The following is a 20,558-nucleotide window of genomic DNA, read 5'->3' on the forward strand; positions in this document are numbered from 1 at the left end:
ATTACACGATAACCCCACCCACCCGCCAGCAGAGCAGATTCTCGCCGTTCCCGCCAACCACATTCTCCTCAAATACACCTGCAAAGCTGCACTGTGTTATGTGCATAGAGCAGTTGCTTCTTCCACCAGTCAGGACTGTCCCTCAGAGGTGTAACTAGGGTTTTTGGCACCCAGGGCAATTTGAAAAACTGTGCACCCCACCCCTCCCCACTGCTAATTTTTTTTAATTTTTTTTTAAAAGCACTCAACCCAGCTCCTGGTGAGTGATTCCAGAGCCCTCTTGCTCCCGGCCGGACACACAGACGCAGAGTAGCGACCGCTACAATTACCTCCTCATGCTGGGAAGCCACCTCGCCAGTGGGCGCCACCATCGCCTCCTACCCGCAGGAGAACCGGGCAGCGGAATCCCCTCCTCTGCTGGGCTGCTGCAGCACCCAGGGCATGTGCCCCACCCTAGAAATGTCCCAGCTGTCTTTCAAGGATCAGGACAGTTGCTGCTGCTGCCTCTGTTGCTGCTTGTCCTGATCCTGCAATGTTGGGGACTTGTTTGGAAAACAGACCATACTTTTCACCTCTTGGAAAGCCTCTATAGTCACTTTTAATAAATGGCATTTCTCACCCAACTCAACACACACTAATAAGGGCCGTATTCAATTTGGAGCAAAAAGCCGTTCTAGGCGAAACTTTTTTGCCGATGTCATTTTCGCTGATATGCAATGTAAAAAGTGCAGAATTGGGGTTTTGGGGTGCAGAAGTGCGGAAACCACTCTGTACCGTTTGTACACCCCCCTTGACGCAAACTGTACAAAAAAAAAAAACCACAATGGACACCCCAAAAAATGTGGGTGAAAAAATTCAAAGTGGGGGATACAAATTAAAAAACTAGCAAAATAGCCTTTGGGGGGTCTGCAAGTATGGGGGAGGTATATTTTTGATTGCAGGTGCTTGCTGGAAGTGCGTTTTTGGTGCTTTTTAATGCTTGACTTTAGCGATTTTTAAATGTACTTGCACCCATTTTGGGTGCAAGTATATCCCAAATTTGATGGGACTACTTATTTTGGCCAAAAAAAGTTGTTAAATGCTATTCTTCACCACTGTCCCAAAGACGCTAAATAGCACCTATTGAGACCATTCAAAGACCCCAAATACCTTTTGCAGGAACCCCCATGTCAGAGCATCTTTAGGGGGGTGTCAGGATGATTTCCCCAAAAATATCAGGACTTCGCCGATTCCCATTTTTGCCTATTTGGAATTGGATACGCGGGGTCACGCGCGAAAAGTTTTCGACGGCAAAACCTCCGATGACGGCGAAAAGTCCGGCAGCGGACTTTTCGCTCCAAATTTAATACGGCCCTAATAATCCTATTACCCATATCTTCCATCCGTAACTGTTTTGCACACATGGCGTGCGGATGTTAGGAGGCGCGCGCCCCAACGCTGTAACACGGCAGCAGCGCACCATGTGCTGGTCATGCCTAGGGGGCTTGGTTGTCGGCTCTTGGACGCTCAGGGTGGCGCTGCAGGGTGTCGTTCCAGGCACCCTGCAAGCCACCATCTCGCACACACCTAGTTATGGCCCTGGTCCGCCCCAATGCCTCCCAGGTAAGCGGTCGCAAAATGCATTTAAGTTTTACTCTGTCTACAAAATAGAAAGTGACCGGGTGACTCGGTGGAGGAACAGTGGTTTGTTGCTGGATAAATAAGCCCATCTCAGAACCAAGAGCCGGCATGACCTTGACAGCACCTGTTTGTGTGAAGGGGCTGAAATGGCATGTGTTATAAATGCAGACGTAATAACTCACTGTAGCCTATAGTGCTCTCATTAAGCACACAGCTTCAGACCTTGCCGTGTACAAAGTGTGACCAGCTTTGCCCATGAAAATGCGCTTGGAAAGGGCGAGAAGTCACTTTAATGCCAAACCTACATTGGCACCTCCCGATTAATTCGTTTGTTCTCCTAAAATACTGCTGAGCTTGTTCTCATGTTGGGTCTGACTCAGATTTGTGCGCAAGTGGGCCGTAATTAAGTGGAACTAAATGCGGATATTTGCCCGTATACAGAGTTGTACCCATATACCCCACCGCCCTTACCTACACGCTTGGGGCATATTTTGTAATATATGCAGTGTGCCCCTAATAAGGATTTCTTATCGCCATAATGCACGGCCATTTACTTTGTGCTTCGGCCAGCTGTGCATGGGCCGGCTTCCGGCAGCGCACGGAGCGGGCAGCAGCGGTGAGGGATCCCGCGGATACCTCTCCCAGATAAACTCTGCAAATGTAGCCCATAGGCTTCATCAGGCTAAGATGGCGTTAGCTGGCGGGAACAACGATGCATTCCGGAACTTGGTAAATCCGACAGCCGAGCAGACCCCATGGAAACCTAAGGGGGCTCCAGCTGCTGTCGTAAATGGAGGGACAGCCCGCAGATATTGGAGAATATCTGCTCTGGTCTCTCCATGGTACATCCAAGAGATCCTTAATATTTGCAGGTCGCCCCCCAAACAAAATACCCCTTTACCTGCAAATATTATTTGATAAATAGGCCCCTTGGTCTCATAGCCGCCATCATTATCAGCGAGCAATTGCGCCAGCCCTGATGCGTGATCCGTCTGAAAGCAGGATCTCTGCATACGCACGACCCCGTACAGCTCGCAATTCCGTCTGCACAACCCGATGCACACCCGATTTATGTCCGTTCAGCTGCAAGTGGAGAAGCGGCTGAGCTGCGCGCGGCTTGGGAACGCCTGTGGAGACGTGCGCTCGCCTGCATATATTACACCATGCTATAAACCGCAAGATCCTTCTGCACAGTGGACTTGCGTACAAATCTGCATCGGTGCCTTTATGTCTGAAATTAATTCCTAGACTGAGGCGACTTTAGGGCGACCTTATTACATGCACCACTTTGTGCGCCTGAATGTTTTACTTTGGACCCGCAAAAATCCAACGTATAGTAGCACAATGCATTGAGCATGTGCGGAGGTGCACACTGGGTATAAGAAAGGAACGCTCCTCTAAATGCGCCCTCTCCACCCCATTTATCTAATATTAATATCGTCCCGCAAAACAAAAAAAACATTCTTGCATATTGGTGCAAAATCCGCGATTGCCAGGAAACGCCCTCAATCAGGTCCTTGCTACGTTGTCTGGAGAATACCGGCCTTCCTGTCTTTTGCGTAATAACACTGGCCGTCTTGGCTGGCAGGGCCATGCCATTACCTGTAAAGCTGGGAATTTGCACAGAAGTTACTGCGCGACAAAGGAGCATTTGTGCTGTGTTTGCACTGCGTGTTTGCGTATAGTGAATGTGCAGACGTCCGTTACACGATGACTAAAACGTCATTCCTGCAGACCGTTGTTTGCACTCTGCTAACTGGCAAGATCAGCTGTCATTCCCGACATTCCACATTCTGCCATTGCGAGGAAACTTCTCCATATACGTTTGTGAACATATAAAAATGAAAAAATATTCCGCGCTGTGAAAATAGAGCAGCTCAGTATAAATAGATTTCTAAGATATTGTTAAAATACGAGCGCCACAAGTATGTGTCTAAAACTGTGAAAAGTGTTAGTAGATATTAAGGGAATCAGTATGTTAATACTGACGGCTGGCAGTTCGATTCCCGGCAGCGTCAGGCCGACAGTTGAACAGATCGCGGCAGCCCGACAGCGCTGGAAATTCCGATCGTCCCCAGGTAAGTATGAACTAACCTACCCCCCTAACCCTCCCTTAGGGGTGCCTAACCCTAACCTCCCCCAAGTGCCTAGCCCTAATCCCCCCTTCACCGCTGCATAAACCTAAGTCCCCCGGGGGGGCCTAACCCTAACCTCCCCCCGGGGGTGCCTAACCCTCCCTCCCTCTAGCCTAACCCTAACCTCCCCCCGGGGGTGCCTAACCCTAACCCTCACTCCCCCTAGCCTAACCCTAACCTCCCAGGGAGGTGCCTAACCCTAAGTCCCGGAGAAATGAGCGGCGTCTACATCTAGACGCCCGGCATTTCAACCCTCGCCGGGATATGACAGTCGGGAGGCCGGCTGTCGGTATAATGTCAGCCGGCTTCCCGATTGCATCCCGATATTAAGTGTCAATAATGTATCTATAGAGTTGTATCAGCAAGAAATATAGAAATAAATGTTATATGACAGAGTAGGTGTTAAATAGAGCACTATAAAACATATGAAAAATAAAAGATAATAAAAGCGTGCGCTTTTTATAAAGCAATATGATGTTTATAGCTCTTTTTGAGGTATTAGTTGGAGAGTCCATCAGTCTGTATGCAGCAGATGAGCAGCGCAACTCACAGTGAGGCCAAAACAGCGGAGGTAGCGACGTTCACTGACTTTCCCTACCTAACCTCCTAGGCTTCCTCTGTGATGCCGCAGGTCTTCTCCTCGCTGCTGCCCTGGCCGTGTGCTGGAAAAACCCGCTTGTGGTGTTCGCCAGCCGGGACGGGTGGTGTGACGTCACCCGCTTCCGTGCACAGGGGGTCATTCAGACCCGTTCGCGAGCAAAGGACGCTCGCAAACGGGTCAATGTTGCCCCACTGCGCATGCGCACGACGGAGGGAGCTCCGTCGTGCGCATGCGCGAGACCCGGATAGCGACGGGCTCTCCGTCGCTCCGGGTCTCGCACCAAAGGGGGCGTGCTGTCGATGTTGATTGACAGCACGCCCCCTTTGGGGGCGTGACTGCCAGACGGAGGCGTTCCCATGGGAACGCCTACCGTCTGAGTCCGGCCCCACTGACATCAGTAATGATGTCAGTGGGAGTGATTTTGGCCCTGATAGAGCCAAAATCACTCCTGGGCTTGCGGAAGCGAGACCCTACCGCAGGGTCTCATCGCAAGCCCGATGGTCGCGATGGTCTTTGACCATCGCGACCATCTTTTTGGCCGCTCGCATAAGCTGTGGGTGGTCACCCACAGCTATGCGAGCGGCCAGGAGGCTGCTCCAAATTTAGCTGGGACGGCCCTGATTCAGAGCGAGCGCTCTGGTCAGAGCGTTCAGCTCTGAATCAGGCCCACAGTGCGGCTGCTGTATTGCTGGATGCTGGTTGGACTTTGGCTCTCTCCAATGCGTTTCATACCCTCCTGGGTACTTTTTCAAGGAATAATACAGAACCATGTGATGATTGGACATCTTGTATCACAAGGGATCATTTTGGGACATACAATGGTGTTACTATCTCATGTGACTATGTAAACAGAATGACTCACTCTATTATGTTTATGCTTCACGATTAGACTATGCTCATGCATAACTTTTTTTTTAATTTTATCTTTATTATTAAATTAGACGAATGAGAGTCTCATTCAGACCCAGTCGCAAGCGCTGAGCGCTCACAACCGGGTCGATGTTAAGGCCCTGCGCACGCGCAGCGGCCGCACTGCGCGTGCGCAAGCCCCGGAGCGAGAGAGCAAATCTCACTCCGGAGCTCACTACAAAAGGGGCGGCTGTCGATGTTGATCAACAGCTCGCCCCGTTTTGTGGGCGGGGGGGGTGGCTACACAAACGGAGGCGTTCCTGACGGAACGCCTGCCGATTTGTGGGCGGCCGCACTGACATCAGCAGTGATGTCGGTGGGGAGCTTCCTGCTCGATCAGGGGCTTGCGGTTGCCGAGACCCAACCTTAGGGTCTCGTCGCAAGCCCCGATGGTCTTGGCCATCGTGACCATCACCCTGGTCAGTCGCTAAAGCTGTGGGTGGGAACCCACAGCTTAGCTAGCGATCAGGAGGCCGCACTTAAAAAGTGAAGTGGCCGCCATCATTCAGAGAGAGCGCTCGCTTCTTACGAGCGCCTCTGAATGAGGGCCAGAGTCCTACATTTATACAATTCTTCGAAAACCATGTGCAAGGGAATGTTTGCCTCCGTCATTTAAATTATAACCTACAGTCATACTTTACTGGATCTGCCCAATCTTGTGTGATCTTGGAAGCAATACAGCAACAGGCCTGGTCAGTACTTGGATGGGAGACCGTCTAGGAATACCAAGTGCCATAGGATTACCTATACTGGAGGACAATTGGGACAGCACATAGTATAGCAGCTGTACAATCCACATATTAACATATCAATACACCAATAATTTTGAACTGAAGATAGTAGGTTACCTATTACATGTGTGTTAAGTGGAATGCAGAATTTTGTAATAATTTCGCCATATAACTTGGGTGCTATATTTAAACACCCGAGTATTGTACTATTAAATATCCGTTCCCAATACATGGTCAATTTTCAATGCTTTATGGGACCATAGGGATTTAAGTATATGGGTACCTCATAATTTTAATAAGGTTATATATTAATATTTTTTCTATATAAATCTTTAGCCAAGAGTGCCCCAGCAAATAGCCTTTCTTTTTTATCTGTGTGCTAATTTGTATAAAAAATGCGTCAAGAAGGTGGAATAAAAATCTGCATCTGCACACCTGAAATTAAACACACGTCCATCGTATTAAAGCATATAGATGCATCTGGGGCAAAGATAAGCCAGTCATCAATATAATTACACAACACATTCAAGAGAGCTTTGGCAAGTAACCATTTTATTCAAGTAATGGGCACACCCACTATAATTATTCTCCAAGCAGAAGATTTCTCCAGGGCTGGTACCATGGGAAGTTTAAGAGCTTGTTCAGACCTATCTGAAGTCAATGCACTTTGTTTTTTTTGTAGCCACTAATAAATGCCTAAAAAGCACATTAAAAATAGGACGAATTGACTTATTCCCGTCAGTGGGCTCCAAAATTTCAGAGCTGCATTTGCAATCTTGCAATCCTGATACGGCACGGATCGCAATTACGATGGCAGCTCCATAATCGTACGCAATGCTATGCGAATATATGCTAATGTCTGCCACCGCTCAGCCAGCATGCCCACTTCTGCTTTCTCACATCCGTAATAAGTCGCAGTCCTGCAGACACATCGTTAACATGCAAGTACATCCGACCGTTGCGCACAATTACAGCAGCTCTGACCTGTCACAGACATTGCAAGTCTCGTCGCTCGCAGTGAGTACTCAAGCTGCGTATGCAATCCCAGTGGCTGATTTATGCACGCCCATGCAACGTCGTTCCAGCGGGCAGACAAGCCGGCGTTTCTCCATCCACTCCCCTGCCAACCCCCTCCCCCCAAACGCTCATGGCCTGTCACTGACTCTGCGATGGATTTCTGTGTGCATCAGCAATCGCAGTGCGATCACGGTGCTACGCATGCGCAGTACATAACCATCAGCCAATCTGCGTACATGGTTGCAATTGCAATCCGCGCTGAATCGGGCCCATTGTCCACTACAAACCCTTTAAAAAAAGCAAACAAAAAAAAAAAAACAGGGACAGTCCTGCATAAAGAGAGACAAACGTCTCCCAGCTATTATCCTGGAGTAGCAACGGCAGGGTCTGACTGTGTTGGGAGAATTTTGAGTTTATTGGGGGGGAAAATTCTTTACAGCAGATTTGTCCTTTAGCTCAAAATATTGAAGATAATATGAAAGTTGTTCATGCAGCTATAACGGTTTCGCTTCTCGTTTTGCCCGGGAGAATTCCTCGATGTTGCAAAATAATTGGCAGGGCTTCCTCTTGTAAGAATATCTTGTGCACGCTGAGTGTTACACTCCGATCCTTCGCTTATCGCCCATCTGTCACTCGTTCAGCAACATCTCAGATCTCTCCACGAACCATCAGGATACATTTTTGGCACACTTTATCATTACCCTGTGTAACTGTTCTGCAGCAGGAATATTTAGGCTGAATTTATTTAAATTATTTTAAAATTGTTTTTATACATTCTACGCATTTCACCTTTTTGTTGTAAGCTGTCCATGTTTTGTTTTTGCTCGTGACCGAAGAGCGACATAGTAAAGAACAAAAGACCAATAAGCGTATTTATTTACCAGGGAAACGGCGCTATTAATGTGTGCGTTTCTGCGCTGTCAGTGTAAGGGATACTTCAATTGTGCATCCTCTTGGTTACAGTTGCACCGATTACGCTGGTCATTGTTGGGGTCATATTTTGTGTCTTTTCGCACTGCGCGATCCCCGACGCTGAGTGTACGCATGTAAAGGGGCGATGCAGTTGTACGCGATGCAGTCGCATCTCCATTAGTAATGAAATGGGTGTCCCATGGTGGTTATGGGACATTCGCGCAGAGGCAATGTACAGAGAAGGCATGGCGGCGGGATAGCAGTCTATTCAGTGTTGTACTTACTTGTAATTGCACCTGTTTTTCAGAAGGATCTTTTGCACCAGGTACAGGGCTGGTGCACTATACTTACCAATTTTTGATTCTCCTCGTTGGGGAGCAGATGCAACTGACCGCTTTGGGGGCAGGGCCGGGCTCTCGCGTCATTAGGCCTTGTCACGGCAAAATGCAGCAATTTGCGGGTTCGTGTGAATTAACATAATTTTAGCCCCACCCCACCATACAGACCCGTGATTCTCGGTATTATCTCCCCATCCTTCCCACATCACTAGGAAGTGGGCAGGATGCGGGCTATCCACCCACTCCTTCTGGGGTCCAGGGGACTACCTGAAAAAATTGGAGTCTCCTGCACCTACTCGGAGAGTGAGTAAGTATGATGTATAATGATGACGGCTATGAATGAACCCATGTGATTGGATAGGGGTGGTCCGCACCTTACTGTGCATATTCTTCTGGCAATGAGCCATGGTTCTTGTTGTAGTTTCAGGTAAGACCTTATCACGTGTGCACTAACCACTCCCCCCATACTGCTAGGCTCCCCTTTCCTAGTGCAGACAGAAGTTGTTTGATATCTTATTAGACACTAGCAGGGATACCCAGCATAGCCCAGGATGAAGAATGGACCTTGAAGTACATCTGCAGCCTTCATTTTTTACATTGCAGACCATGGCATATGTGCTTGGATGAAATGAGTAACTGTCAGTGCAGGTGCGGTGTGACAGTTGATCCTCTGACTCACTGCTCTTCTGTTAGAGCTCTGCCTGCTCCCACTGGTACATATCATCCTGCGCCTTCACATCACTGCAGTTTTAAGCTGGGTACTCACTAAACGGATATATCTGCAGATCGAGTGATCTGCAGATGATGTTTTTTTGTACACACTGAACAACCATCATCTGTGTTCAGTGTGTAGGAGGGGGTGGGCCCCGCTGGTCAGGGGGCGGGACAGGTTTGCCCCCCACCCCACGGCTGCCGCTGCATGTGTATGGGGCGGTCTGCAGACTGCCCGTACACACTTGCCGATGGACAGATATGTCTGCAGATATATCTGTCCATCGGCTGTGCAGCACAGCCAATGCGATATGTCTGTGAATGATTAAAATACACCACCGTGCCAAAGAGCTAGATACAAACTCTAGGCGTGCATAAAGGACAAACAGAGAGACACACACACACACTACCAAATAGTAAAAAATGATATTAAAAAAAGCAACTAATTAAAAAAAAGTTGGATTTTTTTTTTAATATCTACCTAAAATGGAACAAAACAAAGAAAGGAATCAGACAACATTTTAACATTATTTTCCTGCAAAACTCAAATACAGATCTAAAAATTTTAGGTTATTGTTGTTCCATTACTTAGGATTCTTGCTCCCTTTACTTGTTAATTCCCCTCTGACTATCTGGATTTCTCAGGCACCTGTACTGTGCTCTGCATCCAAATCAAACAGGAATTTCACAATCCCGGACAAGTCGCAATGTTTTCCTCCGCTGGAGCGACCATTTTTTAAATACTTTTGTAGCAGCCTTTTCCACGGTTTCTTCCATGCAGATAGAGAAAACATCGATCCTGCTTATTCATTTGGGCCAAGGTTGCCTGGAATAACATTTCCTGTACGTACACAGGGCAGTGGTCACTGATGGGTTAATCCCTCCCCTGCCCGGTGTGAACAGTAAATATAAAAGTCAGTTATAACAACATGATAAAAATTCCGCTACACCCTATTTCAGCAAATTTTCTGGTCCGTCACCCACAGGAAAAGTGCTGTCCCAGCTCTAACAACCGGGGGCTCAGCCCCTCCCCCGTACATATGCCTTAAAGAGACCAGGCAGGGTAGCGCCATTCGGTACATACATATAAAGTTGCTTCAAAGAGCGAAACAAAAAGCGCCACTGGATGGACGCAGACTGATGATGTCATCCTGCAAGCTTCCTACTTAAATGAATTGAGTGTAAAATGTTCTCACTACAGTTTGTACTGTTCCTTACTCTATAGGATCTGTTGATTGTGGGGGACGCATGTTTGCCTGCTGTAAGCCCCAGTTTGGGTTTGGGCTGGTAGTAGGCAGGTGAGCTCTGTCTTAGCTTACACGAGTACAGGAATTACAAGCGTATTAGTTTCTTTTTAATAGTATCGCCACGTCAAACCTCAACCCATCAAGAAGTGCTGGCTTTAGCAAGCAGCCGCTTAGTAAATATACCCCAAAGTCTGTGTTGGCATTTGAAGCTGTGAAACCCCTTTTTCATCATTATACCAGTATTTCATTCCACATTGTTTCCCAGCTAAATGGATGGTTAATGTATGCTTCAACAGGTAACAATCTCGGCTATAACTCTAATAATTCTGCGTGGACAGAAGGTAAACTTTTAAAAAGTCTTCTCCTGCCAGCCTTGGGAAACTGGAGAAGCTTCAAGAGGTCTATCTACTAGGCCTTAAGGCCAGTACACACTAGACGATCTAGTGCAGTGGTCAGGGAACAGGGGGTAAATTACCTCACATGGGGTAAAAATTAAATTCCTGGGGGTAATGGACGGACAGCCGGGCATGCATATGAATCATCCTATAATATAGGATGATTTATATGCATGCCCGGCTGTGCCGCACGGAGGCTCTAAGCCGGATGCCTGCTGAGATGTTATTACCAGCGGGCGGCAGGCTCCTTTCCTGCAGCGCCACGTTGGTCGGAGACTGGAGTTCTCTTCTGAACTCCAGCTTCCGCCTCTCTCCATGCGCTCTATGGGAGAGACGTCATGACGTCTCTCCCATAGTTCCGAGGAGCAGCCGGGCGGACAGGATGGCGGCGGATGCAGGAGCGGGGATTAAGGTAAGTGGGGTTTTTTTTTTTGTACAAGCTGCACTACAGGGGCATTATATGGGGGCACTACTACAGGGGCATTATATGGGGGCACTACTACAGGGGCACTATATGGGGCACTACTACAGGGGCATTATATGGGGGCACTACTACAGGGGCACTATATGGGAGCACTACTACAGGGGCATTATATGGGGGCACTACTACAGGGGCATTATATGGGAGCACTACTACAGGGGCACTACTACAGGGGCATTTATGGGGGCACTGCTATGATTTCCTTCCTTTCAAGGGGGTAACGTCGGCGTATCTAAATATATTTTGGGGTAAAAGGTGAAAAAGTTCCCTGACCCCTGATCTAGTGTGTACCGATCTCGTTAGCGACGGACTCGGCAGGGGTGATGGCATCGGCAAGTACATGATGTCGGCAGCGACAGAGGGGGTAGTGGGGGCCATGCTGTATGGAACCGGCGGGAGTTTACATCAGCATCGTGCATACACTGTACACGATATGAACGATTTGACGTTCCGATGCGTTGGAATCACCTGAATCGCTCAAGATATCATCTAGTGTGTACCCAGTTTTTTTTTAGAGAGAGAAAAAGTGGATGCAGATAAAGTACCAACCAATCAGCTCCTGTCATTTTTCAAACACAGCCTGTAACATGACAGTTAGGAACTGATTGCTAGGTACTTTAGCTCTGTCCAGGTTATCTCTATCCAAGGCTTTTTACATAGACCCCACCAAGTTCCAAGACTCATCAGTCCCACAAAGGATGGAGATGAAAAAGGTTTGGGTCTGTTTGGGCTCACACCCCACAGGACAGGTGGGCCATGTCTGAGAAGCCAATAATTCATTACAGAACAACCTCAGAAAGACTTAGTCCATTAGGTACTGCAGAACTCCCAAAACACCGGTCTATTCTTTATGTACAGTCAGTAAAGATGGTGTCCGGGCAAGTAATGCTGAATGACTGGCTTGCTGAAGTTGACTTAAAGGAACATGCACCACCATGTGGCGATACTTTGAAATCAGAACCCTTTTTCGATTTTGTCTGCTACAAAAGTAATCTTGCCGACAGACAGGCAGACAGACCGATCGATCGATCCATATGGCCAAGGTTGCATGGAATCTCCAAAGTGCCAAATGACAACAGCAAAACATTGAAGAGCAATTGAGGAAATTTGTTTTGAGCCTTATTCCAGTGTGATAAGTCACATCTGTATTAAATTTGAGTTCTGCAGACAAAGGAACAAAATAACACCATACCAGGCCAAGTAAGACCTTAACTTGGTGGCATCAGATCTACAACTTAGACCACAGAATGACTTGGTCTACAAATGACAAAGAATGGCAGCAAAACTGGGTGGTGGTGCACATTTCAATGTAGAGATGGCACAATGTGTGTGTGTGTGAGTGATTATGTTCAACAACAGGAACTTGATCAATTATTATTCAAGTTTTGAGCTGCAGAAAAGCTAGCAGCAGGTGCCTTAAATATAAACTTGGAACATGAGCTTAAATTTTCCAAGTGGATTGGAGGATGAAACTTGAGTAATTGATTATTACCCGGTAGCCCGGGAGGCTGTAGTTTTAAATTATTCCACAGCTAGCGATATTGCCAATAAAGAAGGCTTTCATATTGTGGAGTCCAATAGTCTGCTAAGAAATTGTACACCTCTTGATGTTGGAAGTTGAGATGAAAAAGATACTGGAAAAAGATCTCTCAAGTCCCATATTGACACTTCCACTGATTCTTTATGCCCTAATGAGAGAGCCCTTATGAACCCGTCTTTGGTCTCTCCGTGTATACATGAATTTCACCCTCTTCTAGGGGTGCAGGGGAACTACCCAAAAAATTGTATTAAACTGACAATCGCCAAATGAGGGCCTGTTACCAAACAATGCAAATATTAAATTTGGGCAGTGGGGGCTTTCCTTTAATGTTGTGCCTAGGTACGTCCCGACCCCTAAAGTCCGCCTCTGCTGTTTTGCATTTCTTCTTTATAACATTACTGACAGCAAATTAATTTTATTATTTGTTTTCCATGCCCACAGAGGTCGGGGTGTTGGCCAAGAAATATATGCAGCAAAGTCTTCCGGTCCCTGATGACCTCATTACCCGCGTCATGCTCTCCGAGCTGGAGAAGAAGACTACTCACAGCTGGCTTCTAGACGGTAAATTTACACTTCATTCCTCTGTCCTCTTTCCGCCGTTTGCAGTTGTGATAGATGTCATACATGTAGCGTGTTTCACTAGCATTAAAACGCTAATGTGTTGCTGGTGGGTTCAAGATCGCAAACTGGGCATATTAAATGAAACTAAACCTTAAACCTTATTTTTTCACCTCCATTATCTTGTAACAATATTTTGCTTTCATGCCTATTAAGTACGTGATATCTGCTGGGAGAAAGTGAATCTGGGCTGTAGGGATGATTATAGAGAGGATTTGCATAAATCCATTTTGTAGGTCAAGAAAAGTAGATTATATACATAAAATGTTATCCTCAAATAACAACTGGATTCTGTTTTTTAGAGAAACTTAGATTTTGAGTGTGGAACCCAAAATCCCTCCCAATCTCCTTCCCTTGGGGCATTTAACCAAATAAATTTGATAGGGATAACGTAAAGGAGAAATCCCAGGATGCAGGGAATTTTGTGCTGTCTCTAAGACTTTAGCATGCCCATCGCACGGTTGTCAGCACCTCCACCTTTCTTACTGTTTTCTGATTGGCTGTCTTGCGTGTTGCACTGGCTGCTGTCCTGTATAGCGGAATTGTGAGAAAGACCCTCTGCTCTTCAATAGACCAAAATACAACTACTCTGAGGGACGCGAGCAAAGCAGCTGCAGGGGGTCAGAATCAGGCCCAGTAACACCCAAATGAAATGGGTGGGTGTCTCCCAGAATGCAACATTTTTAAAAAGCCCTAAGTAGCGAAATATAGCAGAAATAAGGGGATACGTTCAGCATCTCGGCGGTCAGGGATGCTGACGCTTACATTACTGGTACAGCAAAAAGGAGAGGGGGGGGAGGAGCAGGTGCACACTATAAGCACTAAGAATACAGATGATCAAAATATCTATAAACATCTTTGGCCAAACATGTACTAAGAAACCTTATATTTAAAACCTTGTTAATTATTGCAGTCCATTATAGATATTTTGATCATTTGTATTCTTAGTGCTTATAGTGTGCACCTGCTCCTTCCCCCCCCTCTCCTTTTTGCTGTAGAACTACTGGTCTCAGCATGGTAGCACCTATTATCATGTTTAATATTAGGATGTGCAGCCCAGCCCCTCCCGCTTACGTTACTGGTGCCAGAATCCCGACACCAAAGGTAAGTAGTGGGGCTGGGGAAAGGTTAGGTTTAGGAGTAAGGGTTAGGCACTGGGGGAAGGGTTAGGTTTCGGGTGCGGGGAGGGGGAAGTTAGGTTTAGGCACTAAAGGGGGAGGGTTAGGGTAGGGAGAGGAGGAGGGTTAGCATACCGACCAACAAGTGTCGGAATGCTAACCCTGTCGGGATTCCGGCGTCTGTATTCTGACCGCCAGGATGGCGAGCGCCAGCATCCCTTACCTAACCCAGAAATAAGAAGCAGCGTTTAGGGGGGAATTCAATTAGCCCATATAATTTATTGGAGGTGAAAGAAGGTGGTAGACTCTGGCTTCAACGCCGGGGCTATTAAATTACAGCCCTTTCTCCTTGCCCGATAAATTATCTTATTATCGGGCGTTAACATGGGGGGGGAATTCAATTACCCGCTGTCTATTATCGCTGGTAGTAACGGGAGGTAGCCTCGGGCTTTAATGCCCAGGACTATACAGTTAACCTCCCGAATTCGCCCGATAGCTATGTTAACGCCCGTTAAATGAACGTGTTAACGGGTGTTAACACTGGTTATGGGGCGTTAACACACCGAAACCATGAAAAGTTAGCTGCCTTTTATCACCAGATAACAGCACAGTTGTCGTTGATTTATTTTTGGGTCTCATGAGACCCGAAAAAAGAGATCCCTGTTAAGTGGGGCTAATTGAATCGCCCACGGCGATCAGTTAGCCCGCATTTAATTACCATGGCTAATTGAATCTCTCCCACAGTTCCTGGACCCATGTGTTAACCCACTGCTTGCCCCCGATAGCAGGCTAAGTATAGCATAATTCTTTTCGGGTCAGCCCGTTAAATGCAGTGCTGCGGGCTGACTTCGGGGGCTAATTGGATAGCCCCGGGGAATCATTTATCCCGCTGGTAAATTTACGCAGCTAATTAATTTTCCCCTTTTAGTCTGATTTGCATTAAGAAATTTTTATTTGTTAGAAGAAAGAATAAGACCCTTTTCTGCTATTCACAAGTCTGCCTTTCCCTTATTACGTACCTAATTAATCGCCCCATCCACAAGCAGCATCATAGTATTGTGTATAGTGAAAAGCAGGACGGGATCAGTGAGGGTAGAATAGATGTAAAGATAAGACCAGTCTAATGGCGATAGCTAGGTGATAGATGTGCTTCTATTACTGTACTGTAAGATACTCTGCATGCAGGGGGATCTGTGCACAGAAACGTCTGTGAAGTATTTCCTAAGGTTCGGGCGAGAGCCTGCTGAGATGTCTCATTAACGGAAATGGATGACTCAACCGTCTGTCTAAGAAATGAACCTTGTAGCTGTTACATAATATTACCCCCTCACTGCCGGAACACCAGGGTCACATCTGTCATTCATTTCATAGTGTCACTTTAATTTTTAACACATATCCCCGTTATTCTCCAAGGATGCTGTCGGCTGCTGGTGTAATTCTGTTTATGGTTAATCACAAGATGGGATATAGTTCACACACAGACAGACCGTGTCTTTATAGACACCTGACCGTCTCTGCTGGTCCCTGAATTGCTGGAGCGCACAGTATAGCACGTATAGTGGTCACAGGACATATATGTGTGTGTGTACACAGATCTGCCCTCATACACTATTGGTGCAATCGCGTCAAACAGCCCCTTTCAGCGAGTCAGGTCCAGTGCGACTCTGCTTTGCAACTTTTTTTTGCCTGAAAATGTCTTCGTCACAGTGCGATGCATCTAGGACGCACCAGAAGACTGCACTGATTAGGGGTTGGGGAGGGGGGGGGGGGGTGTGGGCTTGAATAGGATCAGCTACATAGCAGTCTGCACAGGGCACACAGTGATAATGGTGTGAGTGGTGGGTGAATAGGATAGGTTACATAGCAATCTCTGCACAGAGCACACAGTGACATAGGTGTGAGAGGTGGGTGAATAGGATAGGTTACATAGCAGTCTGTGCACAGGGCACACAGTGACAGTGATGTCAGTGGTGGGTGAATAGGATAGGTTACATAGCAGTACGTGCACAGGGCACACAGTGACATTGGTGTGAGTGGTGGGTGAATAGGAGAGGTTACATAGCAGTCTGTGCACAGGGCACACAGTGACATTGGTGTGAGTAGTGGGTGAATAGGAGAGGTTACATAGCAGTCTGTGCACAGGGCACACAGTGACATTGGTGTGAGTAGTGGGTGAATAGGAGAGGTTACATAGTAGTTTGTGCACAGGGCACACAGTGATAATGGTGTGAGTGGTGGGTGAATAGGATAGGTTACATAGCAGTCTGTGCACAGGGCACACAGTGACCTTGGTGTGAGTAGTGGGTGAATAGGAGAGGTTACATAGCAGTCTGTGCACAGGACACACAGTGACATTGGTGTGAGTAGTGGGTGAATAGGAGAGGTTACATAGTAGTCTGTGCACAGGGCACACAGTGATAATGGTGTGAGTGGTGGGTGAATAGGAGAGGTTACATAGCAGTCTGTGCACAGGGCACACAGTGACATTGGTGTGAGTAGTGGGTGAATAGGAGAGGTTACATAGCAGTCTGTGCACAGGACACACAGTGACATTGGTGTGAGTGGTGGGTGAATAGGATAGGTTACATAGTAGTCTGTGCACAGGGCACACAGTGATAATGGTGTGAGTGGTGGGTGAATAGGATAGGTTACATAGCAATCTCTGCACAGAGCACACAGTGACATAGGTGTGAGAGGTGGGTGAATAGGATAGGTTACATAGCAGTCTGTGCACAGGGCACACAGTGACAGTGATGTCAGTGGTGGGTGAATAGGATAGGTTACATAGCAGTACGTGCACAGGGCACACAGTGACATTGGTGTGAGTGGTGGGTGAATAGGAGAGGTTACATAGCAGTCTGTGCACAGGGCACACAGTGACATTGGTGTGAGTAGTGGGTGAATAGGAGAGGTTACATAGCAGTCCGTGCACAGGGCACACAGTGACATTGGTGTGAGTAGTGGGTGAATAGGATAGGCTACATAGCAGTCTGTGCACAGGGCACACAGTGACATTGGTGTGAGTGGTGGGTGAATAGGAGAGGTTGCATAGCAGTCCGTGCACAGGGCACACAGTGACATTGGTGTGAGTAGTGGGTGAATAGGATAGGCTACATAGCAGTCTGTGCACAGGGCACACAGTGACATTGGTGTGAGTGGTGGGTGAATAGGAGAGGTTACATAGCAGTCCGTGCACAGGGCACACAGTGACATTGGTGTGAGTAGTGGGTGAATAGGATAGGCTACATAGCAGTCTGTGCACAGGGCACACAGTGACATTGGTGTGAGTGGTGGGTGAATAGGAGAGGTTGCATAGCAGTCCGTGCACAGGGCACACAGTGACATTGGTGTGAGTAGTGGGTGAATAGGATAGGCTACATAGCAGTCTGTGCACAGGGCACACAGTGACATTGGTGTGAGTGGTGGGTGAATAGGAGAGGTTACATAGCAGTCTGTACACAGGGCACACAGTGACATTGGTGTGAAAGGTGGGTGAAGGCGCTGCTGCCACCAGTCTGTATAGCGCTGCTGGTCACGTGGGCAGGGCCCCTATGCAAAGCAATGCAACTAGAACACCTCAAATAAGAAAAAAATATGTTGGCAAAAGCGATTTCATCGTGGGCGAAGCCGCGGGCAACAGCCAGTCAGTTTTAGGGATTTTTCTGGGATATTTTTGGGGCACTTAGGGGGCAATTATTATAGGAATATTTAATGCCTCCCTACAATGCAGGATTCGGAATCGAGGCGAGAGCTCAGCTGCGGAATACTGGGGGTCTGATTAGCAGAAAAAACGCTCCGACAAATTGTAACTGTTTTGCGCACGGAATGACCTCTCAGTAACGACGTTATTTCCCAAAATCGATACAAGTAATCTGGATCTAGTGATGTTCGTGCCAAGACGGATGTAGCAATAAGAAGCTGTAACAACCTTTATTAGACCGGCCTTGTGCTTCTGATTGCAGTGTTGTGATGACAGATCTGTCACCTCTAGTGTTATACCCAGACATTACCTGTACTAACAAGGAGATGAGGCAATGACTCCAAAATCAGCATTTATCCTCAAATACCAGCTTCCTGTGATCAGGAGGGACTAACAACATCCCATGAAGGATTGTATGTAAATGGATCAGGAGCTTATCAGAATCACTATATCTACGACAAAGCTGGGATTTGGGGGTTGTCTTGTTTTCCCATGCACACTAATTTCCCTGCATTGTCCTGTATTATTGGACAGTACAGTCGGCCTCAGAGTTTGAAAAACTTTTTCTTTTTTTTTTTTTTTAGATTGGCTCGTCTGTGCTTGGTGGCCATTCAAGAGCGTTTGAGCTCTCACATTTTGCTAAACAGGGCCGGCTCCAGGTCTACTCGCACCCTATGCATGAGTTTTTGGGCTTATTATGGAGGATGCAGCTGCTTACAGTGTACCCTTGATGAGGGAAACGTATGAGGGGAACAGAAGTTCTATCAAGGTGGCAGCAATTGGCTGCCTGTTCTGTGCCGCTGCCCACATCCCTTCTTCCCTCTCCCAGAGTGCACTGCGCGGCTGCGTGACCATTACCACTGTCGCATCAGAGATGAGTCACGGCCTGGCCATACCTGAGCCCGAAGATGAGCCCAGTGCGGCCCAGGCCAGAAGTTGAGCAGTCGGCCCTGTTGCTGAATATGCAACAAACTCTAATTTACACTACGTTCCGTTGTTAAATGATTACTGGAAGTCAATAATAATTTTTTTTAAATTATTTCTAATGCCTTCTTGTTGGAAGATTAGAGGACGTATCCAGATCATCTTCATACCCTAGTCTTTCGCCAGTGCTGCCAGTATTCTTTTTACACTGCCAGAATGCTTGCTTAATCTGTCGTCTTGTATATTTAGAAAGTCCTTTAAAACACAGGAATTTCCATTTCCTAGAAAGCTGCATAAAAACGTAATTGGTTCATAAAGCTAAACAAGATCTCTGCGCTCTCTGAGGTGTTCCCAGAAAGTCTGTGCGTGAGATTAAGAGGTCTAGTTACTAAGCAGTGTTAGGAGACAAAAGTGATAAGGTGCCAGCCAATCAGCTCCCAACTGTCATTTTTCAAACACAGCCTGTGAGATGGCAGGTGGGAGCTGATTGGCTGGCACCTTATCACTTTCCACTCTGTCTCCTAACACTGCTTAGTAAATAGACCCCTAGATGTGATGTAGGCTGATCTAGCTTATTGCAGCAGATGCAGAGGAACAAGGAGAATAACGTTACAAAAAAAAAGTTTATTGAACATTGTGAATAAAACGAATGTAAACAATCCCTCCTTGTACAGTAAATGTGATTTTATCCCTTTCAGTATTACAAGACAAGGAATCTTGTCAGTATATTTCTGCTATGTGACATGGAGCTTTTTTTGCATACAATTTGCAGAGTTTTCGCTTTCATCGTTCATATTTCCTATTGGTGACTTGTCACGTCTTTTTGGGCTAATGGTCTTCAGCGCCCTAGGTAGGCCCCCCTCCGGGATTTAAGGATTCTCCTAGCACCTATCCAGGCACCCCAACAAGCTGGGCAGTGACCATGTCGCCCAGTTGACCTTGCGCCCTAGGTAGCAGACAGAACACATGACCTATGAAAGATGTGTCCAGGTTTTCTTAGAATATTAGGAATACTCACAAAGCTTTTTGTAAAAAAAATAAAATATATATATATTTTAATTTGTGTGTTATTGTCGATTATCTGTTGTTTTACTTTGGGTAACACTTTTTATTTCATATTCCTGAGAGGGAATGTGATACAGGGCGTGGCCAAAACCGCAGTAGGGTTATAACCATTTTATTTGTTAGGTTTCTGGCCCCGTCTGCACTTTTGTATGCCATCTGATTCAAATGCTCCTATACAGTGCCTCGCAAAAGTATTCACACCCCTTTGCATTTTTCATGTTTTGTTGCCTCACAACCTGGAATTAAAATGGATTGTGTGAAGGTGTGCATCATTTCATTCACAGAACATGCCTACAACTGTGAAGTTGTGTGTTTTTTTTATTTTTTATATTGAGAATCAAACAATATTTAGGGCAACATAACAGAAAACTTCATCGTGCATAACTATTCACCCCCCTAAAGTCAGCACTTTGTTGAGCCACCTTTTGCGGCAATTACAGCTGCAAGTCGCTTTGGATAAGTCTCTGAGCTTGCCACATCTTGCCCCTGGGATTTT

The 20,558-nt window shown here is 46.7% G+C and overlaps 1 protein-coding gene across 1 annotated transcript in view; it reads left to right on the plus strand.

Annotated features, from left to right (window-relative positions):
* Window positions 1-20,558, plus strand: part of AK4 (adenylate kinase 4) — a 65,327-nt gene that overhangs the window by 24,175 nt on the left and 20,594 nt on the right. Inside the window, exon 3 of the mRNA XM_088442372.1 lies at window positions 13,079-13,198. Coding sequence (XP_088298498.1) covers window positions 13,079-13,198 — 120 coding nt within the window. The remainder of the gene's footprint in view (window positions 1-13,078; window positions 13,199-20,558) is intronic.

Source organism: Taudactylus pleione, unplaced genomic scaffold, assembly GCF_031769625.1.
Source record: "Taudactylus pleione unplaced genomic scaffold, aTauple2 ptg000310l, whole genome shotgun sequence".
In the NCBI taxonomy this organism is placed as follows: Eukaryota; Metazoa; Chordata; class Amphibia; order Anura; family Myobatrachidae; genus Taudactylus; species Taudactylus pleione.